The 26,064-nt window shown below is 38.1% G+C and overlaps 1 protein-coding gene across 1 annotated transcript in view; it reads left to right on the top strand.

Moving 5' to 3' along the window:
* The window catches only part of THSD4 (thrombospondin type 1 domain containing 4), a 300,503-nt gene that overhangs the window by 12,559 nt on the left and 261,880 nt on the right, over window positions 1–26,064 (top strand). Inside the window, exons 3-4 of the mRNA XM_059823896.1 lie at window positions 6,143–6,585; window positions 20,628–21,057. Of these exons, the coding sequence (XP_059679879.1) occupies window positions 6,143–6,585; window positions 20,628–21,057 (873 nt within the window). The remainder of the gene's footprint in view (window positions 1–6,142; window positions 6,586–20,627; window positions 21,058–26,064) is intronic.

Genomic DNA, 26,064 nt, shown 5'->3' on the forward strand with positions numbered 1-26,064 from the left:
TTTTTTGGTAGATTGTTTTTTATCAAACCACCAAAGTTCCACATGTTTCTTGTAAGAGGCATAAAAAGTGTGGTTGTTGCAAATGAACATCTATAAAATGGACTGTAAAGACTTTCTGCTGGGGAATTGTCATGGCTATATAGGTATGGCCTTTATTGGAAATCAGCTGAGCTAATACTGGAAGAATATTCCTTTAAGATGATCCGACCGGTGAAAGAATTAAACCAGGTCCATAGATGTGTTTACAACACTGGCAGGGAAATACGATAATGTTACACTTGAACAGGTTCTGAAACTAAACTGTAATTTCCTCAGCCCATTCAAAATTTGGCATGTTCTGCTCTGAACTGCAGTTCAGTTCTATTTTCTGGGAGTCCGCCTGCTTTTATTTTTACACTCCGGAAATTTTAAGAGGGCAAAGACTAGCTCTTACTTTGTGGGATTGATATTTGATCAATTATATAATAAGATGGTGAATGTCCGTGAAGAATACTGTGTTCATCTCCTCCCAAATATGACATATGCATTTTTAATAATAACAATATGCTATTATACTGGCTTTTTGAATCCTCAGTCAGGCTGAGCCTGGCTGTCATAAAAGCTGCATGCATATCTTCTGTGACAGGCTGTGCCCTAGCAAAATCTTCAGTCAGTGAGAACTATAAAATAAAGGAGATGCTACCCCAGTGTAATGGAATAAATAAGAAGAGGTAATGTTTTCCAAGTGCCTTGATGCTCCTTTAATAATGATGGTGGCAGTTTGGTACCATAGCATGGCTTATCATGTGTGGCATAATGAGAACGACAATGGAAGGGACAATGGAAAAACGCCTGAAGGGTGTTGAGGAATATTGACAGGATTAGGGCTTTTTGCTCTGGGAAGCACAGGACAAATATGATAGTAGTAGCTTAAAACAAAAAAGGGTATGCTAGCTTCTGTTAAATCCATTTTACATCCAGCACACAAACGTGAGTTTACTGAGTGAATACCATTGGTAGCATTTTTCTGAGCAGGTGATAAAATGTTCTTCAGATCACATAGAATTTCTTTGCCTTTGGATGAAAGTAATACCATAAAGCTTTGCAAAACATACATTCATACCTGTTACATCCCTTTCAGATGTGTAATTAGGAATATGATATAGTTAATTTGTTCATGAATCCATTTAAATTCAGGGCATTTAACTAGGAAAAAGAATTACTGGATAACTTGTTAGAAATTAGATTTATCATTGTATCTAAACTGAAATTGGAAGAAACCAGAAATGTCTGATTTGGTTTAGATATCTCCAGGTTTAAAGCTTGCCATTTTCTTGTATCCCTTTTCAGTATTGAACTTGGACTGCTATAACTTGCTCAGTATCTGCAAAATACTTAGTTAACATTGGAGGTGGCTATAGCAGCTTAATTACGTAGCTGGTTAAAAGGTATGTACTGTCACCAAGCATTATGATCATTATTACGGTGAAAGTCCATCATTAATTCACATTTGGAGTACTGTATGCAGCATTGCACACCCATGTCAAAATGTAGGAGTGGAAAAGGTGCTGAGAATGAGGACAGTAAACTCTGCCCTGTTTTCCTTACAAAAAGAGACTAACAGATTAGGCCTGCTAAATTTCAGGAAGAGATCCCGGAATTGGATTGTGTTAGTGATTGCAAAACAAACATCATGGTATGGTGAAGGAGAATACAGAGTGATCATTCTTCATTTATCAAAATGAAAAAATTTGGGAGACACAGTGAAATTGTCAGGCTGCATGTTTAACCAGAGGAAAAGGAAGCCCTTTTTCCATGTAAAACGCACAATCTTTTGGAGGTCAAGATTAGAAATATGCTACAAAAGGGATTAATTGTATTCATGGAAATTAAGTCCAGTAGTGGGTATGAAAAACGACTTGAATATGGTGTTTAGCTGAAGGAGGCCCTTAAATTACTGATTAGCTGGAAGCAGAGGGCCTGTGGATGTCTCTGAACATGTCCTGGTTCTTATACTGTTCCCTAAACCTTTGCTTCTTCCACGCAGTCAGAAATGTAATACTGGGTTAAATGGGCCTCTGATTTATCCACTTTTTTTTTCTACTTTTCTCTACAGTTCATTTGTATGTAAGCTATAGTTTAATAGGATGAAGTATCCTACAGTATTTGAAAATCAGTGTTTGTCAGATCAGTACTGCATTGTGTCAGTCATTGTCACCACGCATAACTAGTTATATTTGAAATACTTGTGGCTTTCAGTTCAAGTGATATTTCCTCTTCAGGGACATTCTTGCATAGTATAGGTTCAACAACTGTTGCTGAAATCCTGGATCCTGAATAAGATGTGGATCTTATTCCAAAATTCTGACAGAGGCGGTACTAGAAATTTGCATTGTGTTTCAATCGCTTGTGCACCCCTAGTTTTTGCTGGAATTTTTGATTCGGGATCAGAGTGATTGCTGAATTATATGAATTCAACATAAACTGTTTTTCTATTTAAAATGCAATCTGTGTCAACCTACTGGTAGCATGTTTAATTCAATAAGATCTAAGATTGTAATATAGTAAAGGTGAGGAAAGACTCAATGCTTGTCATAAGTCTAAAGCTACAGGAATGACAGCTATTGCATTTAGGCAGTGATTTAATGCAGAATTAGTCTGCCTAAAAGCTACTAAACATGTTAAAATTCTCTACGGGTAACTTTAAATTTCTGAAATCCTTCAAATTTGGAAGTAAGTTAGTAAAGAATATAAAGTTAGATTTATTTTTTATTTTCAGAACATAAAAAATAGTGAATGTAATTAAGGAAGCGGTCTTCTGCATTCAGTTTTTTTCAATATATTACCCATGATATACTGAGTTTTTGTAACTGTGTAAACGACATACTTATGCCTGTTGCATTGAAGATAAGTAAAATGTCTGTGTGAAATATTTAAAATCAAACAGACTTAATTGCACTGTAGTTCCTCTACAATTCATGGTAATGTTGAATGCTAGTTATGGCACTTATAAACCTTGTCCTGCCAAATAACTGAAAAATGTATATGAAAGAAAGAAAGGGCGAGAATTATGGAGTGAAATTAAGGGGAAAAATAGATTGAATTTGTAGAGTGAAATATTTGGTTGTTGATTAACTTGCAGTAGATAGAAATCTTTTGGTTGGTGCATTTATAGTTAGAATGAATATTACTAGTCACCTAGAGAAGGAATCAATCATGAACTAATGGGTTAGCTGATCTCTCCCTTTTGCAGGCTATGTGATTCTATTAAAGAAATTACTTCAATGACTTAACTTGGCAAGGAAAATTCAGTATGCATTTCACTTGATCCCCAGTGCAGGCTCAAACTCTTCCCTTTAGAAAGTGTGCTGTTTAATGGGTAATTTTTAAAGCGACAGGAGGAGGGACCTAGCATCAAGAATCTCTGAGATGTTCTGGACTATTTCAGCTGTCTCCCGTAGCTCCCTGTAATTTCTTGGCTATATCCTAGGGCTGTGGTAGAATTCGTTACTGACTACAAAGTAACTTGGAAATCACAGGCCCAAAGGAGGGGTGGTGACCTGTGAGTCCTGTAGTTCAGCTCCTCTGCCCCCGGGCAAGGATCAGTTATACCTCAGTTGTTCCTGGTAGAGGTTGGGGATCGGCCTCCGTGGTGCCAGGATCTCCTCAGGCAATCTGTTCCCGTGCTTTGTTTGTCTTTCCACTAAGTAGTTTTTCCTACTAGCTAATTTGGATCACCTCTGATTAAATTTAAATGCACTGTTACTTGTGTGTTGGCTATAGACACGGAGAACAATTTGCTGCAAAGAGAAAACGACCAGCTCTTTGTATTTATTTAGGGAAACTGTTTGGGAGAGTCATTATTGCCCCCTATGTTTTCCATTCCTTAAGCTAAGCAGCTTCAATTTATTCAGTCTTTCATAGCAGGTTTTGCTGAGTAGATTATGCCATTAATCACATGTCATCTTCTCTAAAGATTGGTCTGTAGCCCCCACCTTTCTCATAGTAAGCAAACAGAGACCTTAATTAAAAATAAAAGTGCATAGCCTGATTTGCTACTGAAAATTCCCATCTCAGAATTTTGTCATCTTATAACTAAGTACTACTGATGAATTTGTACATCAGTATAAGACATTATATTGTTACGTTTTGGTTAGTTTTATCATTATGTTCTTACTGAACTAGGTAGATTAAACCTTCTTGTGCTATGTGTAGAACTCTTACTGGGAAGATTAAGGGGTGAAATTACATTGCTTTCAGTCATTTAAAGTATCATTTTATCTGAAACAATTCTTGCTGCAATGAAATGTGGCAGCTAGAAAGGTCTCTCTGCAACAGGTCAACACTTGTCACTATTATATGAGTTCCTATTTCTGCATAATGAAATATTTCTTACTTTAGTGGTGACTTGAGTTGCTTGCAGACTAACAGATTTTAGTTGTTGCCTGCATGAGTGTCTTTGGCTTTTAAAAAAATAGGTGTACTGAACCATCATAGAAATGATTAAGAAGTAGTCCAGACAAATGAAACCTGACTTGTCTGATAACAAAGGACTACTAGTTTAATAAGTAAATTTTACTGCAAGACGGGGTCAGACCAGAAGAGTGTCTCTGTGTGTAACTGTTGTAATTTTATATCTGTGGTAGAGCTACATTAATGTGTAGTGTAAGTATGAACAGTGAATATTCACCAAAAAAATCACAAACTGAAGAACAGCTTGTTTAGTTGGTCAAATTGTGAGCCAGTGGTGTTCTGTTATTGGACATGAAAGCAAATGTAACAGCCAGAAGCCAAGACCTTGTTGCATGTTATTCATAATTTTGACATTATGTGGTATTAGGTTGTACAGACTATTGGATTTAAAAGGCTGATGCCAAATGGTGTACCCACAGAAAAAAGACATATTAAATACAGAGACATCTGCTCCTGTTTTCAAATAACATTGGAGAAATCAGTAACATATCACACTAATGCAGATGCTTTTTATTATTCACAAGTTATAATTAAATGCAGTTTCTTCTGTGGTTGGTGATGAAAGTGTGAGAGCAATCTCAGAGGGGGGAAATGTTTCAGATTATGTAGACCACAACTGACTGTTGCACAGCAGCACCACAAACCCTGTGCTGGCTTGGCTTTTCATATTGTAATAGTGTATTCAACCCGTGTTTGCAAACCACATTCCATCAAAGTCTGCCATGTTTATAGCTAGCTGATCAGTAGTGCATGCTTACTGGCATAGGTGGTTTGCAGTTCAGTTAGTGACTGCGCCTGTTATCTGTGACTAGAGGCAAAGTATGTAGATGTTAATCTTTTACTATTATACAATAATGTTTGAGGCATAATTATTAATGGAAATTATGTGTTTAGGGGGTCATCCTTTGAAGGGGGGAGAAGTGATATAAAGACAGACAAGGCTGTCTTTCCAAAGCTCATTTTGAGGTAGCTACACACTTGAATAGGGCTGGACAGGTATGGCAAGCATTTGTTTGTGGACAGTGCCTTTTTTGTCTCCTAACTGAATTGATATGCATGTGTGCTTGTTGGTACAAAGATTATTCAGAATATAAATAAACTATTAAAGGATGCTCATTTAAAAGAATGTTCTGCATATTAATAATTGTGAGAATCAGACATTGGAAATCTGCTTTGAAAACTTGTGATTCAGCCAGCTGGACAAGGGAAGCAACAGAAAAACTGGTTGGAAATCAGACTGTCTTAAAAAGTTCCACATTAGGTGGGAGTTCCTGAAATACTACTGCAACCACTAGCAATCTCCATTGTTGAGGTGTCACAGCGGAAGAGAACAGTCATGTCTGTTGACCCAAGTTTGTCACCAAAAATGACCTTACTTCCAGACTTTGCTAATATTATAACAGTTTTCAATCTCCATAGTTCCAAGCTTTGCATTACGCAATGTTTTCCATTGGTGAGAACTAAAGAAAATCTATTCCTACCCAGATAGTCCAAAAAATGGCTGTAGGGGACCTCCTCCTATACTGGCAGAACAGGTAGCTGTTTGACAGGGAATGAGTGAGACAAGTTACTTCCTACGTCATTCGGTTTCACTTGTGACTGCAGAGTGAATGGCTTAAAAAGGGTATTAGTACTCTTCTCGTATTACGATGTGAATTCTTGTTCCTAAGTCAATCTGTTGTGTCTACAGGTTCCCCAGAGGATAGAAGAGCAAAGAGATGCATCTGAGGATAGTAGTGCAGGAATCCCAGGCATGTGGGGAAGTTGGGGCCCCTGGTCTGCCTGTTCTCGGAGCTGCAGTGGTGGTGTGATGGAGCAAACGCGGCCCTGCCTCCCCGCCTATTACCGTGAAAGGGGCTATCGAAGGCCAGGGCGGCAGTACCCGGCCTCAGAGAGAACTCTCGCTCATCAGAATTCCCGCCACCGTGAGGACTCGCTGACTGCTTATCCTGGCCATGTCATTTCTGCCATCCGTACATCTGTACCACTTCACAGGAATGAAGAGCAGCTTTGGGCTGGCCTTTGGGCCTCTGCTTCTTCCGGTGGTCATAATAACAGCCATCTGAGCAGAGGAGCATTGAGGGGCAGCAGGCATTCTCAGTCCCAGAGGCAGAACGCCAAGCCAGAAAAGAGGTATGTGTCTATGCACATATTTTATTGTTGCTAGGAATGATGTATCTTAAGAATGACATGTCAAATTAGAGTTGATATTTTTTAATACTTACAGAAAAGTTACTAAAGACTAAGACTGACTTTTACAATGTTTACCATCCTCTGTGGAAGGCTATCCTCCCTGTTGACTACATATATGATAATACCTAAGGACGGATACAATTATTCTACAATTGTACTTGCGCAGATTATCTTATTTCCCTTTAAGATTTGTTTCATGATTTATTGAGATATTTTTCTTTATCTGCTACACTCTTGTTTGACATTTCTGTCTTTACCATAACAATAAAAATCAGAACAAGTAACAGCTCTATAATTGGATTCTTAGCTTCAACAGCCATTCTGATTTTAATTGGTTGAAAAAAAGATTCATCAAACTTTTTTTTCATAAAGAATGGCCAACTGTCTGTTCAGTTTTTTCTAGTTAAAACTCTAGGTTTGTTTTGTATTTTTCAGAGAGTTCCTGTTTATGGGCTTTTTGTTTCCTCTTTTCCCTTTTTTGTTTTCTACCACCTCTTTTAGCAAAATTTCCTGTTTGATGAAACTGAAAAATGTGGTTGTTTAATATGTAGAATATTTTAAACACCGTATATGTTTATATCAATTTCATAATATTAGCTGTTCAGTCTTTAAGGCTGTGTAGAACTGTGCTGTTACAATCAATTCCAATTAATTCTCCAATTTCTGGAGAAACCCTTTTTTTTTCTTTTTAGATACCAATCTATCAGTGTTTTTTATATATGCATGAAAGGAAAGTAGATGTGTTTCCAGTTTGGAAACTGAGGAGGGTGGGCATGGAGATCCCCTGGGAGGGAGTGCTCCTGAAACATCTTAACATCTTTATTCTGTCTGTCTTTCCTCAGAACTTCTTTCCGGCAGTTCTCTGGTTCTTTCCTTCTCAGCCCTCTTCTGGGAGATGCATGGAGATTTTTTTTTTTTGGTAGTTAACAAAAAACCCAAAACAAACCAAACAACCCAAAAAACAAAACCGAAAAAACCCTCCTTCGTGTCGTCTGCTTCTTTAAGATTCTTAGGTGAAGCAGTCAACTGTAATTCCCTTTTTAAAGATATCTTGCTGACCCAAACAAAAAAGAGAATGTTACCTTGAAGCAATATTCCAGCCTGACTGGAATAAGACAGTAGGACTCTCTGTTGCTTGGTGATAAAGACATCCTCAGGCCCTGCAAGAAACTCTCTCCATCTAAGAGAATATTTGAAAATAGAATTTAACCTGTTAGCCTCCTCTTTTTCTCAGTGAAGCATAAATTTCAAAAAGCGGGACCAGCTGTTCAGATGTTGATCTTCCTAGGTGTTGGCCATTTCCTTTAATCACTGCTTTGTCCTTCTTTCAAACGCAAAACCTATTGAGTATAACTTCAATATGGCACTGATGGCTTTACAAAAATTCAGAGAATGCCAGAGGGAGGCTTTTAGTAGTCCTGTTAGCACGACTGCATTGGTACAAAAGTAATATGTTCTCTTTTTCTGTTTTCCTACTTAATCATTTACTATAATGCACTTCTGTTCTCAGCTGCGCAGCGGAACAGATACCGGTTGTAGTACATAGCTGGGTTATTACTAATATTGGAAGCCTGGCCTTGAACTGTCAGCACAAAGTCATTCAAAGCCTGTTTGCTCTAGCCCCTTGGCACCCTCAGTCTCCAAGGGAATCCCAGCTGGCCTGGCCTCTGCAGCAGACCTGCTGCCAGGCTGCTGGCACAGCTGGGCTTCCTTCCCCGCAGGGTATCCTTGCTGCTGTGGTGGCCTCTGCAGGCCAGGAGAGACTGGAACAGTTTGAAACGATCACTGCAGGTATGGCTGGAACATGAGAGGACAATGAGCAGAAAATAATACTGACTGGGTGCAGAAGTGAAGCTATGTTATTTCCTAATAAATGTCTTGCCATATGAAATACTAAAATGATCATAATGTCTGTTGTGCCTCCAGTTTCCTGTATGATGGTGGCCTTTGCTTTTGAAAATTCTTGTGCTTTCCTAAGCACAGTGCAAGCTTCTGTACCACAGTTTATTTTCCACCCTCACACACACTGCCCCTTGGCAAAAGACTGTGGATTCAAGGTCAGTGTTTTAATCTTATTTGCGTAATAAGTTATTTCCATCTTGTGTTAGGAGCGTCCCTGGTGGCTTTAAAGCCTGTTGTATTGCATAACTTTCAGATTCTTTGGTGGTGACTGTAAAAACAGAATGAGAACAAAAAATGTTATTTGAAAATGAAATTAGAATGACAAACCTAGTAGTTTTCCTTAATTTACAAAATCCAGAGTACAGACCTTCTTTATAAAGGAGATTACTGGTCCTATGAGGTATATGGAAAATGGATTGCAAAATATAAGTTACTCTAGACGTGATTTTTATACTGTAGAACATTGTTCAATGTTCACTAAATGGGTGATACTGGAAATCGGTGTCAGGCTATTAAAAAACCCAAACATCTGTGTTTTCACAATATGTACAGATAGTGGAAACTTTTTGGGGTATTCCTATTTGCTGTACTTTATAGAAAAGCGGTAACTTTAGCAGACGTCCATAAAACAATAAAAGAGGAATGGACATTTGTGACCGAGATAAGCTCACATTTGATAGCATGGTAAGATGAAATTGGATGGCTTCCAAGGCATTTTGACAGCAACAGCAGTCAGTCCTCCAAAGCCGCCAAATATGTTTGTATAATTTAGCAACAAGTGGAAAAATTCTCTGCCTGCTTCCAGGCAGCTGACAAAGAACTGTTCAGTTTCTTTAACAAAACTCAAAATATAGTTCATATATTATAAATTTTGACACACCTTGTCCATGAAGAGGATATTCACATTTTCAGCTTTTGAAAGTTAGTTCATATGTGATTCAGTTAGGCTTTAGAAACCAGGGTTGCACATGAAGCTCAGGGAGAGAGAGATTTGAGGTACCTACAATTAGAAGCCTATTTTAAAAAGTTTAAGTGCTCCCCTTTTTATCATAGTGCTGTAAGTAGAGTTCTTGCATAATTCGAAATGTGTTAGGAAATTATAGTCAGTCACTGGAATGAGGATGGAAACACAAAAAGAAAGCTGTTGGTTTACTGGGTTGTACGCTGGCAAAGGAAGGGAGCTCTTCTCAGCTTTGAAGAGTTGAGTTCCCATTAGCACAGCCTTGTTTTTTGTTGCACGTAGACAAAATGTGTGGAGCATACCATACAATAAGAAAAAACAGGAATGAGGAGATAGTGAAAAAAAAGTCAAAGCATTTAGACATCTTTATAGAGAGGCACATATGGAAAAGTAATAAGGGCATGCAAAAGGATAACGTGCTTTAAGAGAGAAAACACATCTCGAAAGGAAATATCATTCATGGACTAGGTTTTAGTACTTCTTGAATGTTGCACTTCCAATTATCTATTTTGGTGATAGAGAAGACAAAACTGCAATTTTACATAGGCGTGCTGAGTGTTAGGATGCTTGCAAATGCCACCTTCACTTTCTTTACAAGTGGAGTTTCATGGTGGAGCGGCAAATCTTCTGCATCTGCTTCTGTAAGCACGACATGTACTTTGTATATGGTTCTTAGGAGCAGAATGAAAATACATTTATCACCAGAATAATGAAATAAGTAAAGCAGGCTTGGATAAATAGCACTAGTTTAAAGAAATATGTTAATAAGGAAAGGGCTTCCCTAAAGCTCTTTTTGTATTTGGAAAAGGAATGAGAATGAAGATTTGCACGGAGGAAATAATCCAAAAATCATCAACTTCTCACACGACTATAGCTCTGTGGTCTTTATTCTGCTGCCAGCAGCTGATGTGAAAATCTGCTGTGCTACTTTGTACCCTGTATAGGGTCAGTTTGCATTTCTAGGCCTGTGAGCAATGGAAAGGAAGAGTCTATCATTTAAAGTCAAAACAGAATTTCCTTTCTGAAAGTATTTCTTTTGCCCCCTCTCACAGATGCTTTGACCAGGCAAATGTAGGTCACTCAACTGGCAGGTCTACAATTAACCTTTAAAGGAACGAATCAGTTGTTACTTCCTCAATCAATTTAAGCATCATGTTCTGATGTAATTTTTGTGACCTGTTCTAGTCAGTTCCAGTTCGTAGAGGTGGACAGATGTGTGATTGCTGGACTTCCAGGTTCAAGAAGATATTATTTTCTCAAGTTCTGAAGCTTTATATTTATTGGCATGGGTGTTTACTTTTCTTAGTATGTGGAAAGAAAACCAGCTCAAGAACTTAGCCATCCCTCCTTTCATTATTTCTCTAATAGAATGAAAATGTGATGCAGCTTACCCCAAACCCAATATGGTTATCAAAGCTTATTGGGGGTTTATGCGTGTGCGGGAGGAAGACAGAGGGAGAAGGATTTGATCCTTTTCTGAGGATAAATTTTCCAGAAAAATCTAAGAGCAGCAGCGGTAATCAAATAATTCATTTTGGTAGCACTTAGGGGATTTAAAGCCATATGAGAAAGATGTTTATTTTCCTTCTGAATAAAATTCCAAACAGGTTCTAATAGCAATAAATATCATGTGAGGTATTTCCTGGCAAAATGAATAGCTAGCTGGGGTGGTTGTGGCCTCAGGTTGACTTTGTGCTGTCCTACCTCTCATCTGGTTATTAATTCCCCTGATATGCTCTCTCTCATTATTACCTACTTAGTACCAATTTTTATTATGCTACTGTGAGCATGCTTTGAATGGTATTACCAAAAATAAAAACCTAACATGATACTATAATTGCATCCCACCCAAGAAGCTTTCTTAATCTTACTGCTGAACAATTCAACCCTTCCTGAAGTGGGTTGACTGAAGGAGGGGAGGTGAGGTGAGAACACTGCTAGCATTCAGTCAGATGTGAGACGGTGCATTTTACCAATGAATTATTGCCCGGTCAGTAAGGGGTAGAAACACAACAATGCTCCCATCACAGTTGTAATGCATCTCAATAGAGTTATGTGGTTACTTGCATTGAACTTCTTCTGTTTTACCTGCCAACTGCGTGGTTACGTTATTCAATCAAACTTGAAAGATGAAGCTAAGGGGAAAAACTTGTAGACGTGTAACTAAATTTCCTGGGATCAGAGGCATTACTCAACTCATAGAAAAAGAGGACTGTAGTATTTGGATTCAAATTCTGGAATCCTATCTCAGTGTTGAAAGTGACATAAATGAGATTATATGGCACTTGATGGGAGATCAGCAAAAGCCAATATAGTAAGTTATTGTACTGGTTGTATTGCAGCTATGTTAGACTGGGGTATTAGTGGTGATCTCTGAGGATATAAAATTTAATATAAGGTAGTCCACATGTATCTCTCTTATATTAATCCAATTAATTAAACCTGTTCCCAAGAAGCAATTTACTTAGTGACCTTATTCATTAATTCTACTCTGTCAGAAAAATGTAAGTATTTTTTTTTCCCCTAATATAACATAGAAATGAGAGAAGAATCACCCCTGTGGTATAATCCCTTTTCCTACAGAAGATGCACTTTTTTAGGTATAGTTGGTTGCTCTGTGTCTTCTAGCAGTTGAAATTTTTAGATCAAATACGCTCACAATAGTTTTAATACTCATATGCATATATGATACATGGGAACTAGTGACTATCCAGGAATCATGGTGTGGTTACCAGAAATGTAAACCAAACTAGTTAGTTCCATTGTTTTAGTTATCTTGATAATGAAAATCAGTAAAATGAAGTGAATGCCTACACTGATTTAACTGCAATGAAATGTGCTGATGAAGTATGAATAATATGCTATAATGTGGCAAAAGATTTGTGATATGGCTCCGCTCCCTAATGTGAGATATACTCTCAGAAGGGGTGGTTTAACTCTTGTGGCCAAACATTAGACAAAGATAACTGCTCACCACTTTAAGGCTGTTTTCTAGGTCAGTGAGCAGATAGGCATGCATTTTCATAACATAAAACAGAGTCAGAGGGCTCCCTTCTTTCATTCATGTTTCAGTGATTTTCTCCAGGTTGATTTAGAGCTGGTGAAAAGTGAGTACATGGAATGCAAAGCTGCACAGGGCTATGGTACAGTACTGAGAGGGGATACATAGTGGCTTTTGATGTGAACCAACCTGCCTGTTGAGAGCTCTCCCTTTTGAGTAGATGGAAATATATTCCCAGAACCAGTAAATCATTCATTTTTGTTAAAATGGTTCTTGTGAAAGAATGTGCTAAAATACTGTGAGGTATAAACTTGATAGCAGTTATGACCAGGATAAGACAGTTTATTTTGTGACCTAAACTTAAGAAAAGGAGGCCAAAAATGGACAGTCTTTTTAAAGTAAACCTTGTTAACTGTGTGCCTAATATATAAAACATGGAAGAAAATTAAAAGCAGTAGGAGGGCTGGAAAGTAAATGATTGAATAGGACAGTTGTAGGCCAGTTACAGTTTTGAATTATGGAGGAAGTGCCAGGGATTAAAAATGTGTATCTGAAATTATTTTAAGGATACTATTTTAGGATTAATAAAAATAATAAAGTACATTAAAAACTAGATACCCTTACCTATCCTGTTAACAGAAACTTACATAATTAGGACCTGTTTTTGCCATTTGAAGTTGAAGTTTTGTGTCTGCAAAGACTTCTTGGTCTCCCTTTATTTTTTTCTTGATTACATTTTAAATACTGGAGTGATATTTCAATAACTTCATTGCTGACAGGAATAGCTAATAAGTCACTTTCAGTTCTTCAGAAACAAAATCAAGGCAACTTTAACTATATTAAGTACTTAAACTGCATGTAAATGGGTAGTGTCCTTTAAAAGCTGTCAATTACCGTAATGTAATGCTGCTGAATAGATATTTTGCTATGATCTAAAATATTAGGTTAAATCTTGGTATACTTATCCACAGAAATAAATTAAATTAAGTTAGAATATATGTAATTGGTTTAGTTAAAGAGGATTTGGCCTACTGACTTAAGCATGTATATAGTCCTGTTAAAACCATGACAGGTAGTAGGACTGAAATTTAAGCTGAAGAGTTTTGATAAGGATCTAAGGGGACTGAGCTCCTTTAGAACTAAGGTTCCAGTGGGAATCAAAGAAATGCACTTCTGGAGCATTTTTTTAATTTTTTTTGTGCAAAAGCACAAATCAGTATAGTTTAAAAGACATTTTGCAGTGGTACATAATGTGCAATATTGTTTGGGAAATAAAGCTATAAATCATATCTGTACTCTTTCTTCTGTCTTTTCTTCCACTTCTGTCTTGCACATAGAACCTCTGTTTCTGATGATAGATCACTATTAAGTTCACCTTGAGTAGGTGCTAGCTGTGGATTGATTGCTGTGTTGAGAGGACAAAAATACAGCCAGCAACACTTCAGAGATTAGATTATAGGCAACTGCTGAATTTCCAAGTGAGAAGAATAGGCAAGAACCTGAAGAATGCTTGGGTCTTGGGCACCCAGAGCAGCATCAGGCTATGTGTGTAGATAGACCAGACTCACTGATGAGATGAGTTTCCTTAGCATATTAGAGGACTTATCTGTTAATTCCAGGGCAGGATTCCTGGTAAAGCAAGCCTCTGAAAATTTTGAAAAAAGCTTCAAACTTGACCAAACTCTCAACAAAATTAAAAGAAAGTTCTAAGCGTTGGTTTCACATCTATCCAAGTGCTCTGTGACGAGATTCTGTTGTCTTTCACAGAATCACAGAATCACTAAGGTTGGAAAAGACCTGTAAGATCATGAAGTCCAACCATTTCATTACAATGGTTGTTGTGGCTGGGCATACAGGGAAGAAAACTGTCTTCCTCTGCTTGAGGAATAATTTCTGCCAATAGACATGAGAAAATTTTGCAAAAAAAGTCATGAAGCCCACAATTCTTGTGCAGTTATTCTTCCTCGTCCCTGGTGAAACTGGTGACTGAAGGCTGTTAACTTTCCAGAACATTACCTTACTCCTTGAGAAAGAGTGAAAGGTTGTGAATTGAAAATGAGGGAAATTGGCAGTTTCTTTGGGTTCATTCTAAGAAAACATTCCAACAGCAGGACAACAAGTCTTCCTTCGTGTCATCATGAGAGTTTTTGCTAATGTTCAACCTTGCAGTTTTTAATTTACAAGAGAAGAAGTATTTTGATACTAGGAGATAAGTTGAATGAAATGCTGCAAAGCTCATGTAAAATGCATTCTTTACTCTGTCTGACATCAGAAGAGAAGGAAAACAAGTTATGCTTCAGTTGGAAGTGAGCCAGGGAACCTCTGTTTAGAGAATGGTGGGAGAAATGTAAGGAGAAAGGAAGTGATGAAAAAAAGGGAAAAAATGAAAAAGGTATGTTGGAGAGAGGCTTTGTAAAGAGCACTTAAGAGAACAGGTGGAGGCCCAGGAAATCTGTAATCTTACTTGTGTATTTTAAAGACACTGCATATCCTTGGTTCAAAGAGGTTTTCTATTCAATATAAATAATCAGCCCACCAGCTCCGAAAGTACTTCATTCTTAGTGAACCTCAAGAACACTTGAGGTTCAAAGCATTGTTCTTAGCATAAACTCTACGAGGCAGTGATAATGCATTTATTTGCCAACAAAGGGACACATATGCTTATGGCTAGAATTAGAAAAAGCTACTACAACAAAATTCCTTTTTGTCACTCAAAATGTGCTGTGAGGGGCCAGTTTTCACTATTGTCAGCTGGCTTATCCTCAGCATGGGAGAAATTGTTAATTGTTAAACCAATAAGAATACTAGCTAATAATAATTATTTTAAAATAATGTTTGCTACAATACTTACACTAATAGCACAAAACCTGATTTTCATACTTGTCTGGGCAAATGTATTTTTGAATTCAAGAATATATTTAGGTTGGCTTAAGTTTAAAGGGGCCCATCATTTTTATTATCAAAGTGCTAAACAGATTTGTCTGAACAATCAGGGAGGTGTGTGTGTTTGAGAATTATGCCCAAAGAAAGACGATTGCCAGATCTGCATTAAACAGCTGTTATGCCTCTACTTGAGATGAACACAATAGATCAGAGATGTCTCCTGGCTATGGTCTGACATGAAACACTTAATGCAGCTACTTGGATTTAAACATATATTTTTCTGTTAAGCAATAATTTGCCTTTAGATGGTAATTCTGTTCTTGGTGGCATTTTTTTCCCCCTTTGCTTGTCCATAGTACATGCAGTCTTCATGTTTTTCAAAAGGTTGGTGTTTTCTCCTCTCTGGGAGTTGGGTTTCTTTTGACTTTTTAACTATTTATTGTATAGTTAAATGAGCAGTAAAATGTTATTTTAACTGCTTCAGTTCTGAGCATCATAATGCTTGTATCTTAGTGCCAGTGGTTGACTTCTCATACCTATTGGAGTTCAACCCTGTAATCATTCTCATGATTGGTGCTCCAACTTAACAGTTTTAATACCTAAGTAAATCCATCTATAAACAGTATCTGCTCTGCAGGGACTGTGTTTTGCAGAAGGACCCTAAGCATTATTCGTTATTGCTGTTTTCATATAGGCTATGTGAAGAGTTTGTATTGACACAATCATATCCTTGATATGACAATGCAGTGCAGCATGTTGCAGGTTTTGCAAATATATTAGAAACCTTTCTAAATACAGCTATTTTAGGAATTGTGCTAGTGGGAGGAATATAGGGCTCCATTCTGCTGCCAGACTCTTGTAATTATTTCTATTAATGCTGGGGAACCATGGACTTGTAAAGACAGAATCTAACACCTTGCTGGAAAAGCTTTGACAAAAGTTGTCTAAAACTCGAAGTCTAAAACTCAGATCTTGCTCAAATTGGATTTTCAGAGTTTGTCTGAGTGCTGTTGACTGTGGTTCATACACTCAACTTCACTCCTGTGGCAACACATACTCAACATCCTATTCAAATGCTCTTAGCCATTGCTACATTAAGAAGGATGACTCTGTTGGTTTTTAGCATACCTGGATATGTAAAGTCTAATGCTGCAAAATCTCACTCCAGCTTAGGTCTGGCTAAGTAGGTACAAGGCTTAGGGGTGTGCTGTTACTTGCTAATTCTTTTTTCCTCCTTTACCTGTTGTATTAAAACAGAGTGCATCCCAACTCTGACCTAGGTCATGATAGTGCACCTTTATTAAAAAAAAAAAAAAAAAAAAAAGAGACCAATAAGGAGGAGCCATGCTGCGGGGAGGAGTGAGTTATGTGGGTTATAATGAATGTAGGTAATCATAATGAATGACAGGTAAGAAAAAGTCCTGCTGGCAACTGAAAACTCCCAACAAGCCATCAGGGCTTGACCTACTTCCATCTCCTACCAGCTGATCAAAGCTGGGTTGGTTTAGCATAAAGCAAACAATGTTAGCAAGGTTAGTTTAATTCTGATTTTTAAGTTATTGATAAATAATTGTCTAACTTCTCTCTCCCTTTCCTTTCCTTGATTCTCCTTTCCTCGTTGTTTTCTCATTGTGTATGGACCTACATAACACTCCCTCCCTCATTGCTGCATGACATCATAAATTCTGTCTGACACTCCCCAAGAATTATAAAAGTTAATTACCACCAAGCTATTTTTACAAGCTTCTTTATCACATTGCAACAAACTGCATTCCTAATTTATAAGGATGTTGCCAAGTGTGAATGAAAGATGCTTTAAGGCAAAATAGACAGTGTTCGGAATAGTTTCAGTCCAGGCAATATTGGTTGAAATGAATGCATGAACACTGATAACAATGTTAATAATTAGAGGTTGTGTTACCCTTCATTTCCAGAAGTTTGTATGTTGAAAGAAATGTGATGATCCTGGCTACAAAAAATTAACCTTCCATTTCAGAGGAAGTGTGTTCCCATGAAAATTCCATGTCATAATTACTGCACAACCTGAGCAAATTGAAACTTGTATTTAGTGCTACATGGCAATGTCTTGGCTTGTTCTGGCCCTAACTGTTATGAGGGAAGAGACAAAGGAGAGGACTCACCCCTGATGAGCCTTGATGCCACCACAGGCATGTCATCATAAGGGTGCTGGAAACTTAGGCTACCAGAAATGGTGCCTCATTTCTTCATCAGTGGGGACTCCAGCAACAGTTCCAAGTTACAGTGTAGAAAAGAAGCCAAGATGAGATAGGAACTAACAGTAGGAATGTTGTAATTGCTTTCACTTCTTACGCGCTGTTGTATGTTTGTTGCAGCGAGCAACCATTTTACAAGAAAAAAGTCTGGCTTCCCTCAAAATCAATTTTTTCTAATTTTTGCAAATAATTTGATGAGGTTCCAGCAGCTTTTGGACACTTGCTGCCTTCAACCATGAGTCCTTCTTTCAGATACTAGTCATTCTATGTTTAAGACTACTATATGCCCATTTCATAATTTTTTCCGGGCTGAAGAGTCCTAGTTTATGTCACCATTTCTTGCATGTCCTTCAGTTCTTTCCAGTTCTGATTCATGAGCCTGAACTGGAGATTAACAGTCAAACATTGGTCTCATTTTTGACCTTTTGTGTGACATCTCCTAGTTTGGCAGGCAGAAGTTCTTCCAGGTGGGCTGGACAATGCATCTAGGTGTTCCTTTCTGGAAAAGTCTAGTGCTTGTTCCTGCAAAGAATTTGGCATTCAGAAGGCTGGGACAGAGGCATATTCCTACCATTCCACTGGTCTGCACATGGCTTATTGCTCAGTTATTAGCAGCTTTCTCCTCCTGTTGATGAAAAATGCAAGCAACATGACTGTAGATGATAAGTTTGAAAGACGATAAATTTCAGTAGACCTGCCACACTCTGTCCACCCCTGCAAACACCACCCCATGCAATCTGTGCTCCCTGCAATGAAGCAGTAACTTTCTCAGTGCCTGGAGTTGTTGCCAAGGTTCGTATCTCAGACACTTCAAATTTGGTATGATCAGGTTGAGAAGAAAAACGCTATCTGGAAGAATCATTAGAGACTGGAGCAAGTAAAAATAAGGAGTTGTATCTGTCTTCCAAGATGAACCAATTTGCTCCAAAATCTAAGATGCTTCATGAGAACTATGATACCAAAGTGTTTTCAGAGTGCAAAATATGACTAGAAATCTCAAGGAAGATTTTTTGTTTTCTGTTTTGCTCTTGCTCAGAAATGAAGAGTTATGCTAAAAATTAAAAATAGCGGCAACATAGGGGGATTCAATTTATTTGCCCACTAAAAAAAACCAAAACAAAAACCCACAACACGAAACAACGCTCATTTAAATCAAGTTGGTTTTAGTCTCAACTTCTGAAATAATTCCCATTCATAATTTCTCTTTCTTTCCTCTCCTGTCCACTTACAGGAAGCTTTTTTTCCCTCCCTTAATGCCAAAAACCATTATACTACTTTCCTCTGCTGTAACTACCAAAACCCTACCTCAACAATGACGGTCACAGTCACAGAGCAGATTAACGGGTATAAAAAGCTCAAGAGTGCTGGTTGCTTATCTGCCAGGGTAAATCAACACTCTTGTTCACACATCCTTGAGCCAGGAAGATTGATTAAAAGCCCCACGTGGCGAGAAAGCTAGAATGTTAAGTAAATTACTTCCAAGGTTCCAATGTAACAAGAGTCTTGGGAGAATGTAAGACTTGGGAAGAAAACAAACACAAGAAAAAACAAACCCACAGAAAAGTCTCTTTGATCTGGTGGCTGTCTGACATCTGTAACACTTCAGTTTCTAGAAAACAAGTATGTCAATTTATAACCTCCAGTTTTCACTGCAGTTCAAGTCTATTTTATATATATTAAAAAATATAAATACATTTTATGGACAGAAAGAAAATTACCTTCTTTTAATAGTGTCTCCCTTCCTGAGCTGCAAAGGTTACCCAAAACAGCTGTATTCACACATTGCTCTGAACTGGAAGAAATCTTTTTTGCCAACTTATTCTTCAGACTGCGGCATTAGAAATCAAGGCCTGATGCAATGTTGGGCTGTACAGGATGACAAGAAAAGCAAATGCAGATGAGCCTATTGCTTGCAGATAAAATTCCAGGATTAACCCTCTTGAAGGGTATGACCCACATGTGGTATTATTAATTTTGTGATTTTGCACTTGTAATTTGGAACTGAGTTTCTGAGTCCATTGTGTTGCTGTGAATGTGCAGAGGACAAAACTACCCTCCAGGGAGTACCAGCTGTTTGAGAGTGCTGATACAAGTGTAACACGGCCCAAAATAAAGGGTCTTCAGTACGTAAGAAGAGATCTGTGCGCAGGGGAGCAGACCTGAAACTTCTGTGATTAGTGCTGGGGGCTGTCAAGCTCTTGTGTAATGTTTTAGTAATGTACAGTGAAAGGTGGGCTTTTATCCTGACAACAAATTGGGGGGGTCATGACTTATTAATTGTGTTGCTAATCCACACTTTGTATATTAAAAAAAAAAAAGAGTAAATCTGCTGGCCAAAGAAGAGAAAATAAACTGTGTACCATAATAAGAATATTTTCCTGCATTTGTCATCTTTGCCTGAGGTCTTCCAGTAGTATTTTGATGTTCCTTATTCTTTTTCTGTTTCCAGAAGTAGCAAATGAAGCAGAACCACAAGAGGCCTTTTAAATGGATACAAAATGTTTAATCATCTTTTGCCATACTGAATTCAGTTTTTCTTCTGTCATTACTCAAACCCACCGTAGGGATTTCCTGCTGTTATGTATCTCAAGCTCCTCAGAAACATGGTTATGAATTTTAGGAATATACAGCTCTGATTCTCTGAATTTCCATTTTAAAGGAGAGTCCTAGGGATTAAAAGAACAACCACCACCTGTCCCCAAACTGCTACTTTATACCATGTCTAACTATTTGCCTTTGCAAGTTGACACTAAGTGACTTTCCATGTGACTCTCAACCAAAGAGGTCCCAGGATTTAGTTCAACCAGTAGACTTCTTCAGAGATTCCCAATACACCAAGCGAGACTACAGCTTGTACATATTTTCTGTAAAATAGATTGAAATTCCTGGTTACCTGTTGCTTTGCAGTGAATAACTTTGAGAAATAGCAAGCCATAAGTATCTAACTGCTTCTTCACTTATGAATTCAGTAACTGTTTTCTCTCTCTTTCCCTGTTTTTAGAAGCAGAAACAGAAATCCTATTGGTCCAGGAAAGTATGGATATGGAAAAGTGCCGTACATTTTACCTTTACAGACTGATACCGGTCAGCAGCCTCAGAAACTTCGGAGGCAGCGACAGTCATCAAGGAACCACGTATTTCATCAGAGTCCAAGTCTCATGAATACTTACAGCCAGGCAGCTAGTCCTTCACTTCATCATGGGAATCTTTATCAAGAAGAAAGTGGGCCTCAGGATGGACATCAAGTCCTGGGACCCTCAGTTTATCAGTCATCTTCATTTCCTGTTTCTCAGAGCCTGTTTCACAGCAGTGACTCAAACCATCATGGGTCTGCATCCCACCAGGCAGTCCAGGGTCAGCCCCAGCCTCAAAGGGCTGCAGCAATTGTGTGCATTGGCACCTACAAGCAATATAAACTCTGCAACACAAATGTAAGTCTGGTTTTCCTATATTTAATTTGTTGGACAGCTATTGGTTTTCCCTAGTATGCTAATTATTCACATAGTCAAGAAGTTAAGTTGAACATTGTTTTTTATTTGGTTTTTTTGTGAACTTATTTTCAAGTGTCTTGGGGAATACCGAAAGTAGATGCATAATATTATAGTTACCTAATACCATATCTTCAAGGATTTTAAACAGTCGCTAAACCTACCAATACGTACAATTCTAATTTGATAGAGGGAGAAACTGAGTCACAGACAAGTTTAATATTTTTACATGTAAGAAATAGAAAAATGGGGTTGGGTTAGATCACATTATGAAGGCTCCCTACTTCTCAATCATATAAGAAAAGGCTATCCTTTTGGGAGTGCTAGTCATGCTCTAAATAGCATTTATAGCCAGCACCCAGTAGCCTAGATCACTCCAGTATCTTTCCGTGGTGCTGTGTGTGTTCTGTGACAGATGCTTCTTTTACCAGCATTCAAGCACTACATGCTTTGATTTTGGCTTCCTAGTTTATTGGAGAGAAAATCTGTTCTGTGTTAATTTTAAAATAAAACTTACTCTGTTATTATTTCATTCAAAAATGTTTGGCTGGGTGTAGCTCTATGCTCTGGGGCAGTTTCCCATTGTATGTGGGAGGCTAGTAAGGTTTTGCTGTTTCTCCCCACAAGCAATTTTCATCCTGCTAAAATTTTCAGTTTCTGGCAGTGTCATTTTAGTATTTCCTAAAGTATCTCTTCCTAATATTTGCGTCTTATTTGGGCTACTAATCTAACTTAATGTCGCAAACTTAAAGAAGCTTGTATTTGGATATTAGAAGCAGGATGTTCAAGAGTGGTCTCCATATGTTGACGCAACAGGCCATATTTTTCTGGGTGGGTGCACATCTGATTCTTCTGACTCTTAGAAATCCTGTTTCATTTCGTGGAAGCCTGCATAGTGGAGATGTAGCAACAAAACATATGATCAGGATAACGAAAACACGACCTAAGCAAATCAGATGAGTGCATTTTTGCCTCTTAATGTAGCAGTTGTTACACTTGCTTTATTTACGAATAAAGTCCATTGATCAAGACTAGAGCAGTTGATTGAAGAGACCTAATGTCAAGAAAGTTTTAGTGCATTTGCCTGAAATGGAAAGCATGAAAGGGCTGTTTTGAGCCTCTGAGAGTAGTCTCTAGTACAAATTTCTCTTTTGAAAAACACTTTCTGTATTTTGAAGGAAATGGGAAATGAACTTAGTGTATGGGCATTAATTTGGCAAGTTTTCTGTGCTGAATTTGCTCACTGGTGTCCAAGCGATACACGAATGTCACAGTCTTTATTTCATCCCTTACTGCATCAAGGTAAAAAGTTGGCACAGTATTCTGCCTGACTTAAGAAATATAGCAAAATTGTTTCCCGGAAAGATCTTTCTTCAGAGAGCAAGGGGTGGGAGGTGAGGAAGTTAGAAATGAGGTGGAAGAGAGGAGCAATCCCAGATGGCCAAGGTATGGAGAAGGAACGTTTGTAGAGGAAATTTGTTGAGAATGACAAGTGGGCTGGAGAGAAGAGGGCTGTCAGCTTGTGAGTTGGACAGTGGCAAGACATGCAGGTCAGTATGATGAGTGGTCTGACCATCGGCAAATTTCTTTTGGTAGTAGGGGAACAGGAGTGAAAATATTTTCGTGTTAATTTTAGAAACTGTTGTTTAAACAGAAGACTTCAATAGATGAAAAGGAAAAAATTGGTGAGCATACTGTTGCTGCATCTTTGCCATTGTTGCATATATAAATGCAGTTATAAAGAAATCATCATTGATATTACAGGGGACTTTTAATAACAAAGAAATTGTAGGTGATGCAGCTCCTCCTAGGCATGGAACTCTACATGGTGATATCCTTTATTTAGTAACGTTTCTGTTACCCTCGGAGAAGCTGTAATTGCTATTCAGGGTTATTTTTCTCCCTAGAATGTGGTAATTAATAAATTCTAAAAAAGAAGTTGCTAAGAACAGTTTTAGTATAAAAGCCGGGACGAGAGCAAAACAAGGCCGATAGTGTTTCACTTTGTTTGCATGTTCTTCCTGATTAAATGCTTCTGAACGTGGGCTTTAATTTAATTTATTGGCAGTGACATGTACCAGTGGTCTTGCCAGCATGCACAGAACAGTATCTTCTTCTTTCTTTTTCTTTTTTTCTTTTTTAGTTCTTCCTGGAGCATACCAAAAATGAAAATCTCATTTATTGAGAGGAAAGTATTCTGTTAATGGTTATCCTGGTGTTTGGCCACTCCCTCTACAGTTTCTCCTAAGGGCAGTTTAATTAATAACAAATTAAGTCAATCTGTCTTGGTCCATTAGGTCATTTCCTCATTATTGTACATTTATTGCTTTTTCATTAATAGCTGAACTAATTTTACATGACTGACAGCTTGATTCATAAAAGTTAAACTTGTGGGCTTTCGTTAGGGAGAACCTCGGAAGTGCTTCTGTTCAAGTGTTTCTGCAGGTTGTTAAACCTATTCTCTTATTGTACAAGTGGCTTCCCCTCTTCAGCACCTTGCATATAGGCTTCGTACATGCTCACCTCAGAATATACAACTGCCTCTGCCACCTTCAGCAGAAGACAGGCAGTAAACATCTGTCCTTTACACACAAACAGTACTGACAGATCTTACCGAAACCAAGCTACTCGCAATACAATCAGACTCCTCAAATGTAGTCTGTATTCCTCCAAAATGGGGGAGTGATGAGTAAATCTTCCTTACTTCACTCTGCATTAAAGGAGAGAGAGTTATACAGTCCTGTGGGTGAAGTAGAATTTGAATGCAAACTTGTGTTGTTTGCCACCAGAACAAAGGAAGCAACTCAAATGGAACATTTGTTTACTGAGCACTTTTTGTTATTAATTGTCTCAAGTATTGCCAAGTCACTAGCTCTTTGTGAGTGTCTGAATGTGTGAGAGTATATTTGTAAATTAACTTCAGTCTGAGGGTTGCTTGGGCAGTGTACACAAGGAAGCTTTCAGGATTCTGGACATTCAAGACTACTTGTTTTGCGGTGTAAATTTGGTGATACAGAGTGCCCCTTTTTAAAGTCAATTTCATCCGATTTATTTTATTTTCTGTAAGACATCCAGTGAATTATGGCTTATTGGTAAAGACATTAAGTCTTAGTATGTCTCTGTCCTTAATATGTAGAGATGTTATTGCAGCCTTTCAGTACTTAAAGGGGGCTTATAAGAAAGATGGAGGGAGACTTTTTACCAAGGCCTGTAGTGTCAGGACAAGTGGCAGCCATTTTAAACTGAAAGAGGGTAGGTTTAGGTTGGACATAAGGAAGAAATTTTTTATGATGAGTGTGGTAAGACACTGGAACTGGTTGCCCAGAGAAGTTGTGGAGGCCCCATCCCTGGAAGCATTCAAGGCCAGGTTGGATGGGGCTTTGAGCAACCTGGTCTAGTGACAGATTTCCCTGCCTATGGCAGGGGGGTTGGGCTAGATGATGTTTAAAGGTCCCTTCCAACCCAAACCATTCCATGATTCTATGTTGTCCCTGGTGGTGAGTTCAAGCCAGAAGGCCCCACTTACCCTGACAGCTTGCTACCTCTCCTCTTCTGCAGTTTCCACTTTCCAAATTGCACCAATACAGTTGTGTCTGAAGTCACATAGTAATCATGGCCACTTAAATGCTCTGGTTAGAAAACCTGTAGAATAAAATAGTGACTGTTTCGGTGATTCAGTTACGGTGCAACAAGGAGTATGAAAAATAGGTAGAGAAATCAATATGTGAGTTTCACCATGAAGAGCAATGCAAAATGGATGCAAAATCTAAATTGTCTCTAGCTATGGATTGAGGGATGTTTTTGACCAAGTTTATACCTTTACTTGTATATAAATTTCCAAAAACAAGCTAAAATGCATGAAAGACTAATTGTTGAGAGTTCAGTGAGATATTTATGGATGTTTTGCTGAGCTTGTCCAGTGTCATTCACAGTTGCTAGCTTGCCCGCTGGTTCATATGGATTACTGTCATGTCTCCAGTTAGACTATGTTGCCTTTCCCAGTATTTTATGTGACTGCTACTTGGCAAGAAGTCAATTGTGTTTTGGAGAAGTATGTAAATAGGATCAGAAAACAATGATGACTTTTAATTTCTTATCCTGACTCTTCAGGTATACATACTATTATTTTGGTGGCACAGGTATGGAAAATCCAGCTTTTGGTTCGGAATTAAGAGTTCTTTACTTGTATCTGTGCTCATGTGTGCAGAGCACTTGAGAATGGCACCTTAGCACGGAATGCAAAGTATCCGAAAAGACAATTTCGGAAATGGAAAGAGGTTTTAGGGTTGAAAAGATGAGGTGAAGTAAAAGGCTCAGGGCCAATCCCCAGCTCTATCATGATGGGATAAATTAATATATTTGATTTCCTAAGAATATTAATGATGATGATAGTAATTTTGACTGGTGTGAGTTAAGACTTTTCCATTGGAAGGCTTTTTTGGCTGTAGAACCCTAATTAAATAGAATTGAAATGTTCTGCAGGAGTATGTTCATTAAAAACTGATGTGCTTTTCTGTCACCTAAGCACATAGGTAGGCATTGGCAGGCTCCCTTGGCACCTGGGTTCTTGGGACATTTCACCCTTGCTGGCATGGGGCCCAAGCGTTTTTGAAAGTTTTCCACTCTATAGAAAATGAAACATTTCCAATGTTTCAAGTTTTAACAAAGGTAGAAGTGGAAATGTTTAATTTTGTATGGAACAGAAAATGTAATTCCCAGACAAGTCTTTTCAGAAGTGATTTGGGGTGCTGCAAGGATGTGTGCACTCTTTAATGTAGTTGGGATGCTCAGATACTGAGGTGAAGACAAATAGAAGACTATGTATTTTTAAGAGAACTTTTTTTTTTTAAACTGAAAAGCCCCTTCTTATTCTCAAAGAGCTACTGTGTGGTTTATTTATTCTCGTTTTGAGATTTGTATAGAGTAGGTGTTTGACATAAGTGGCAAAGT

This window comes from Gavia stellata, chromosome 13 (genome assembly GCF_030936135.1).
Source record: "Gavia stellata isolate bGavSte3 chromosome 13, bGavSte3.hap2, whole genome shotgun sequence".
In the NCBI taxonomy this organism is placed as follows: Eukaryota; Metazoa; Chordata; class Aves; order Gaviiformes; family Gaviidae; genus Gavia; species Gavia stellata.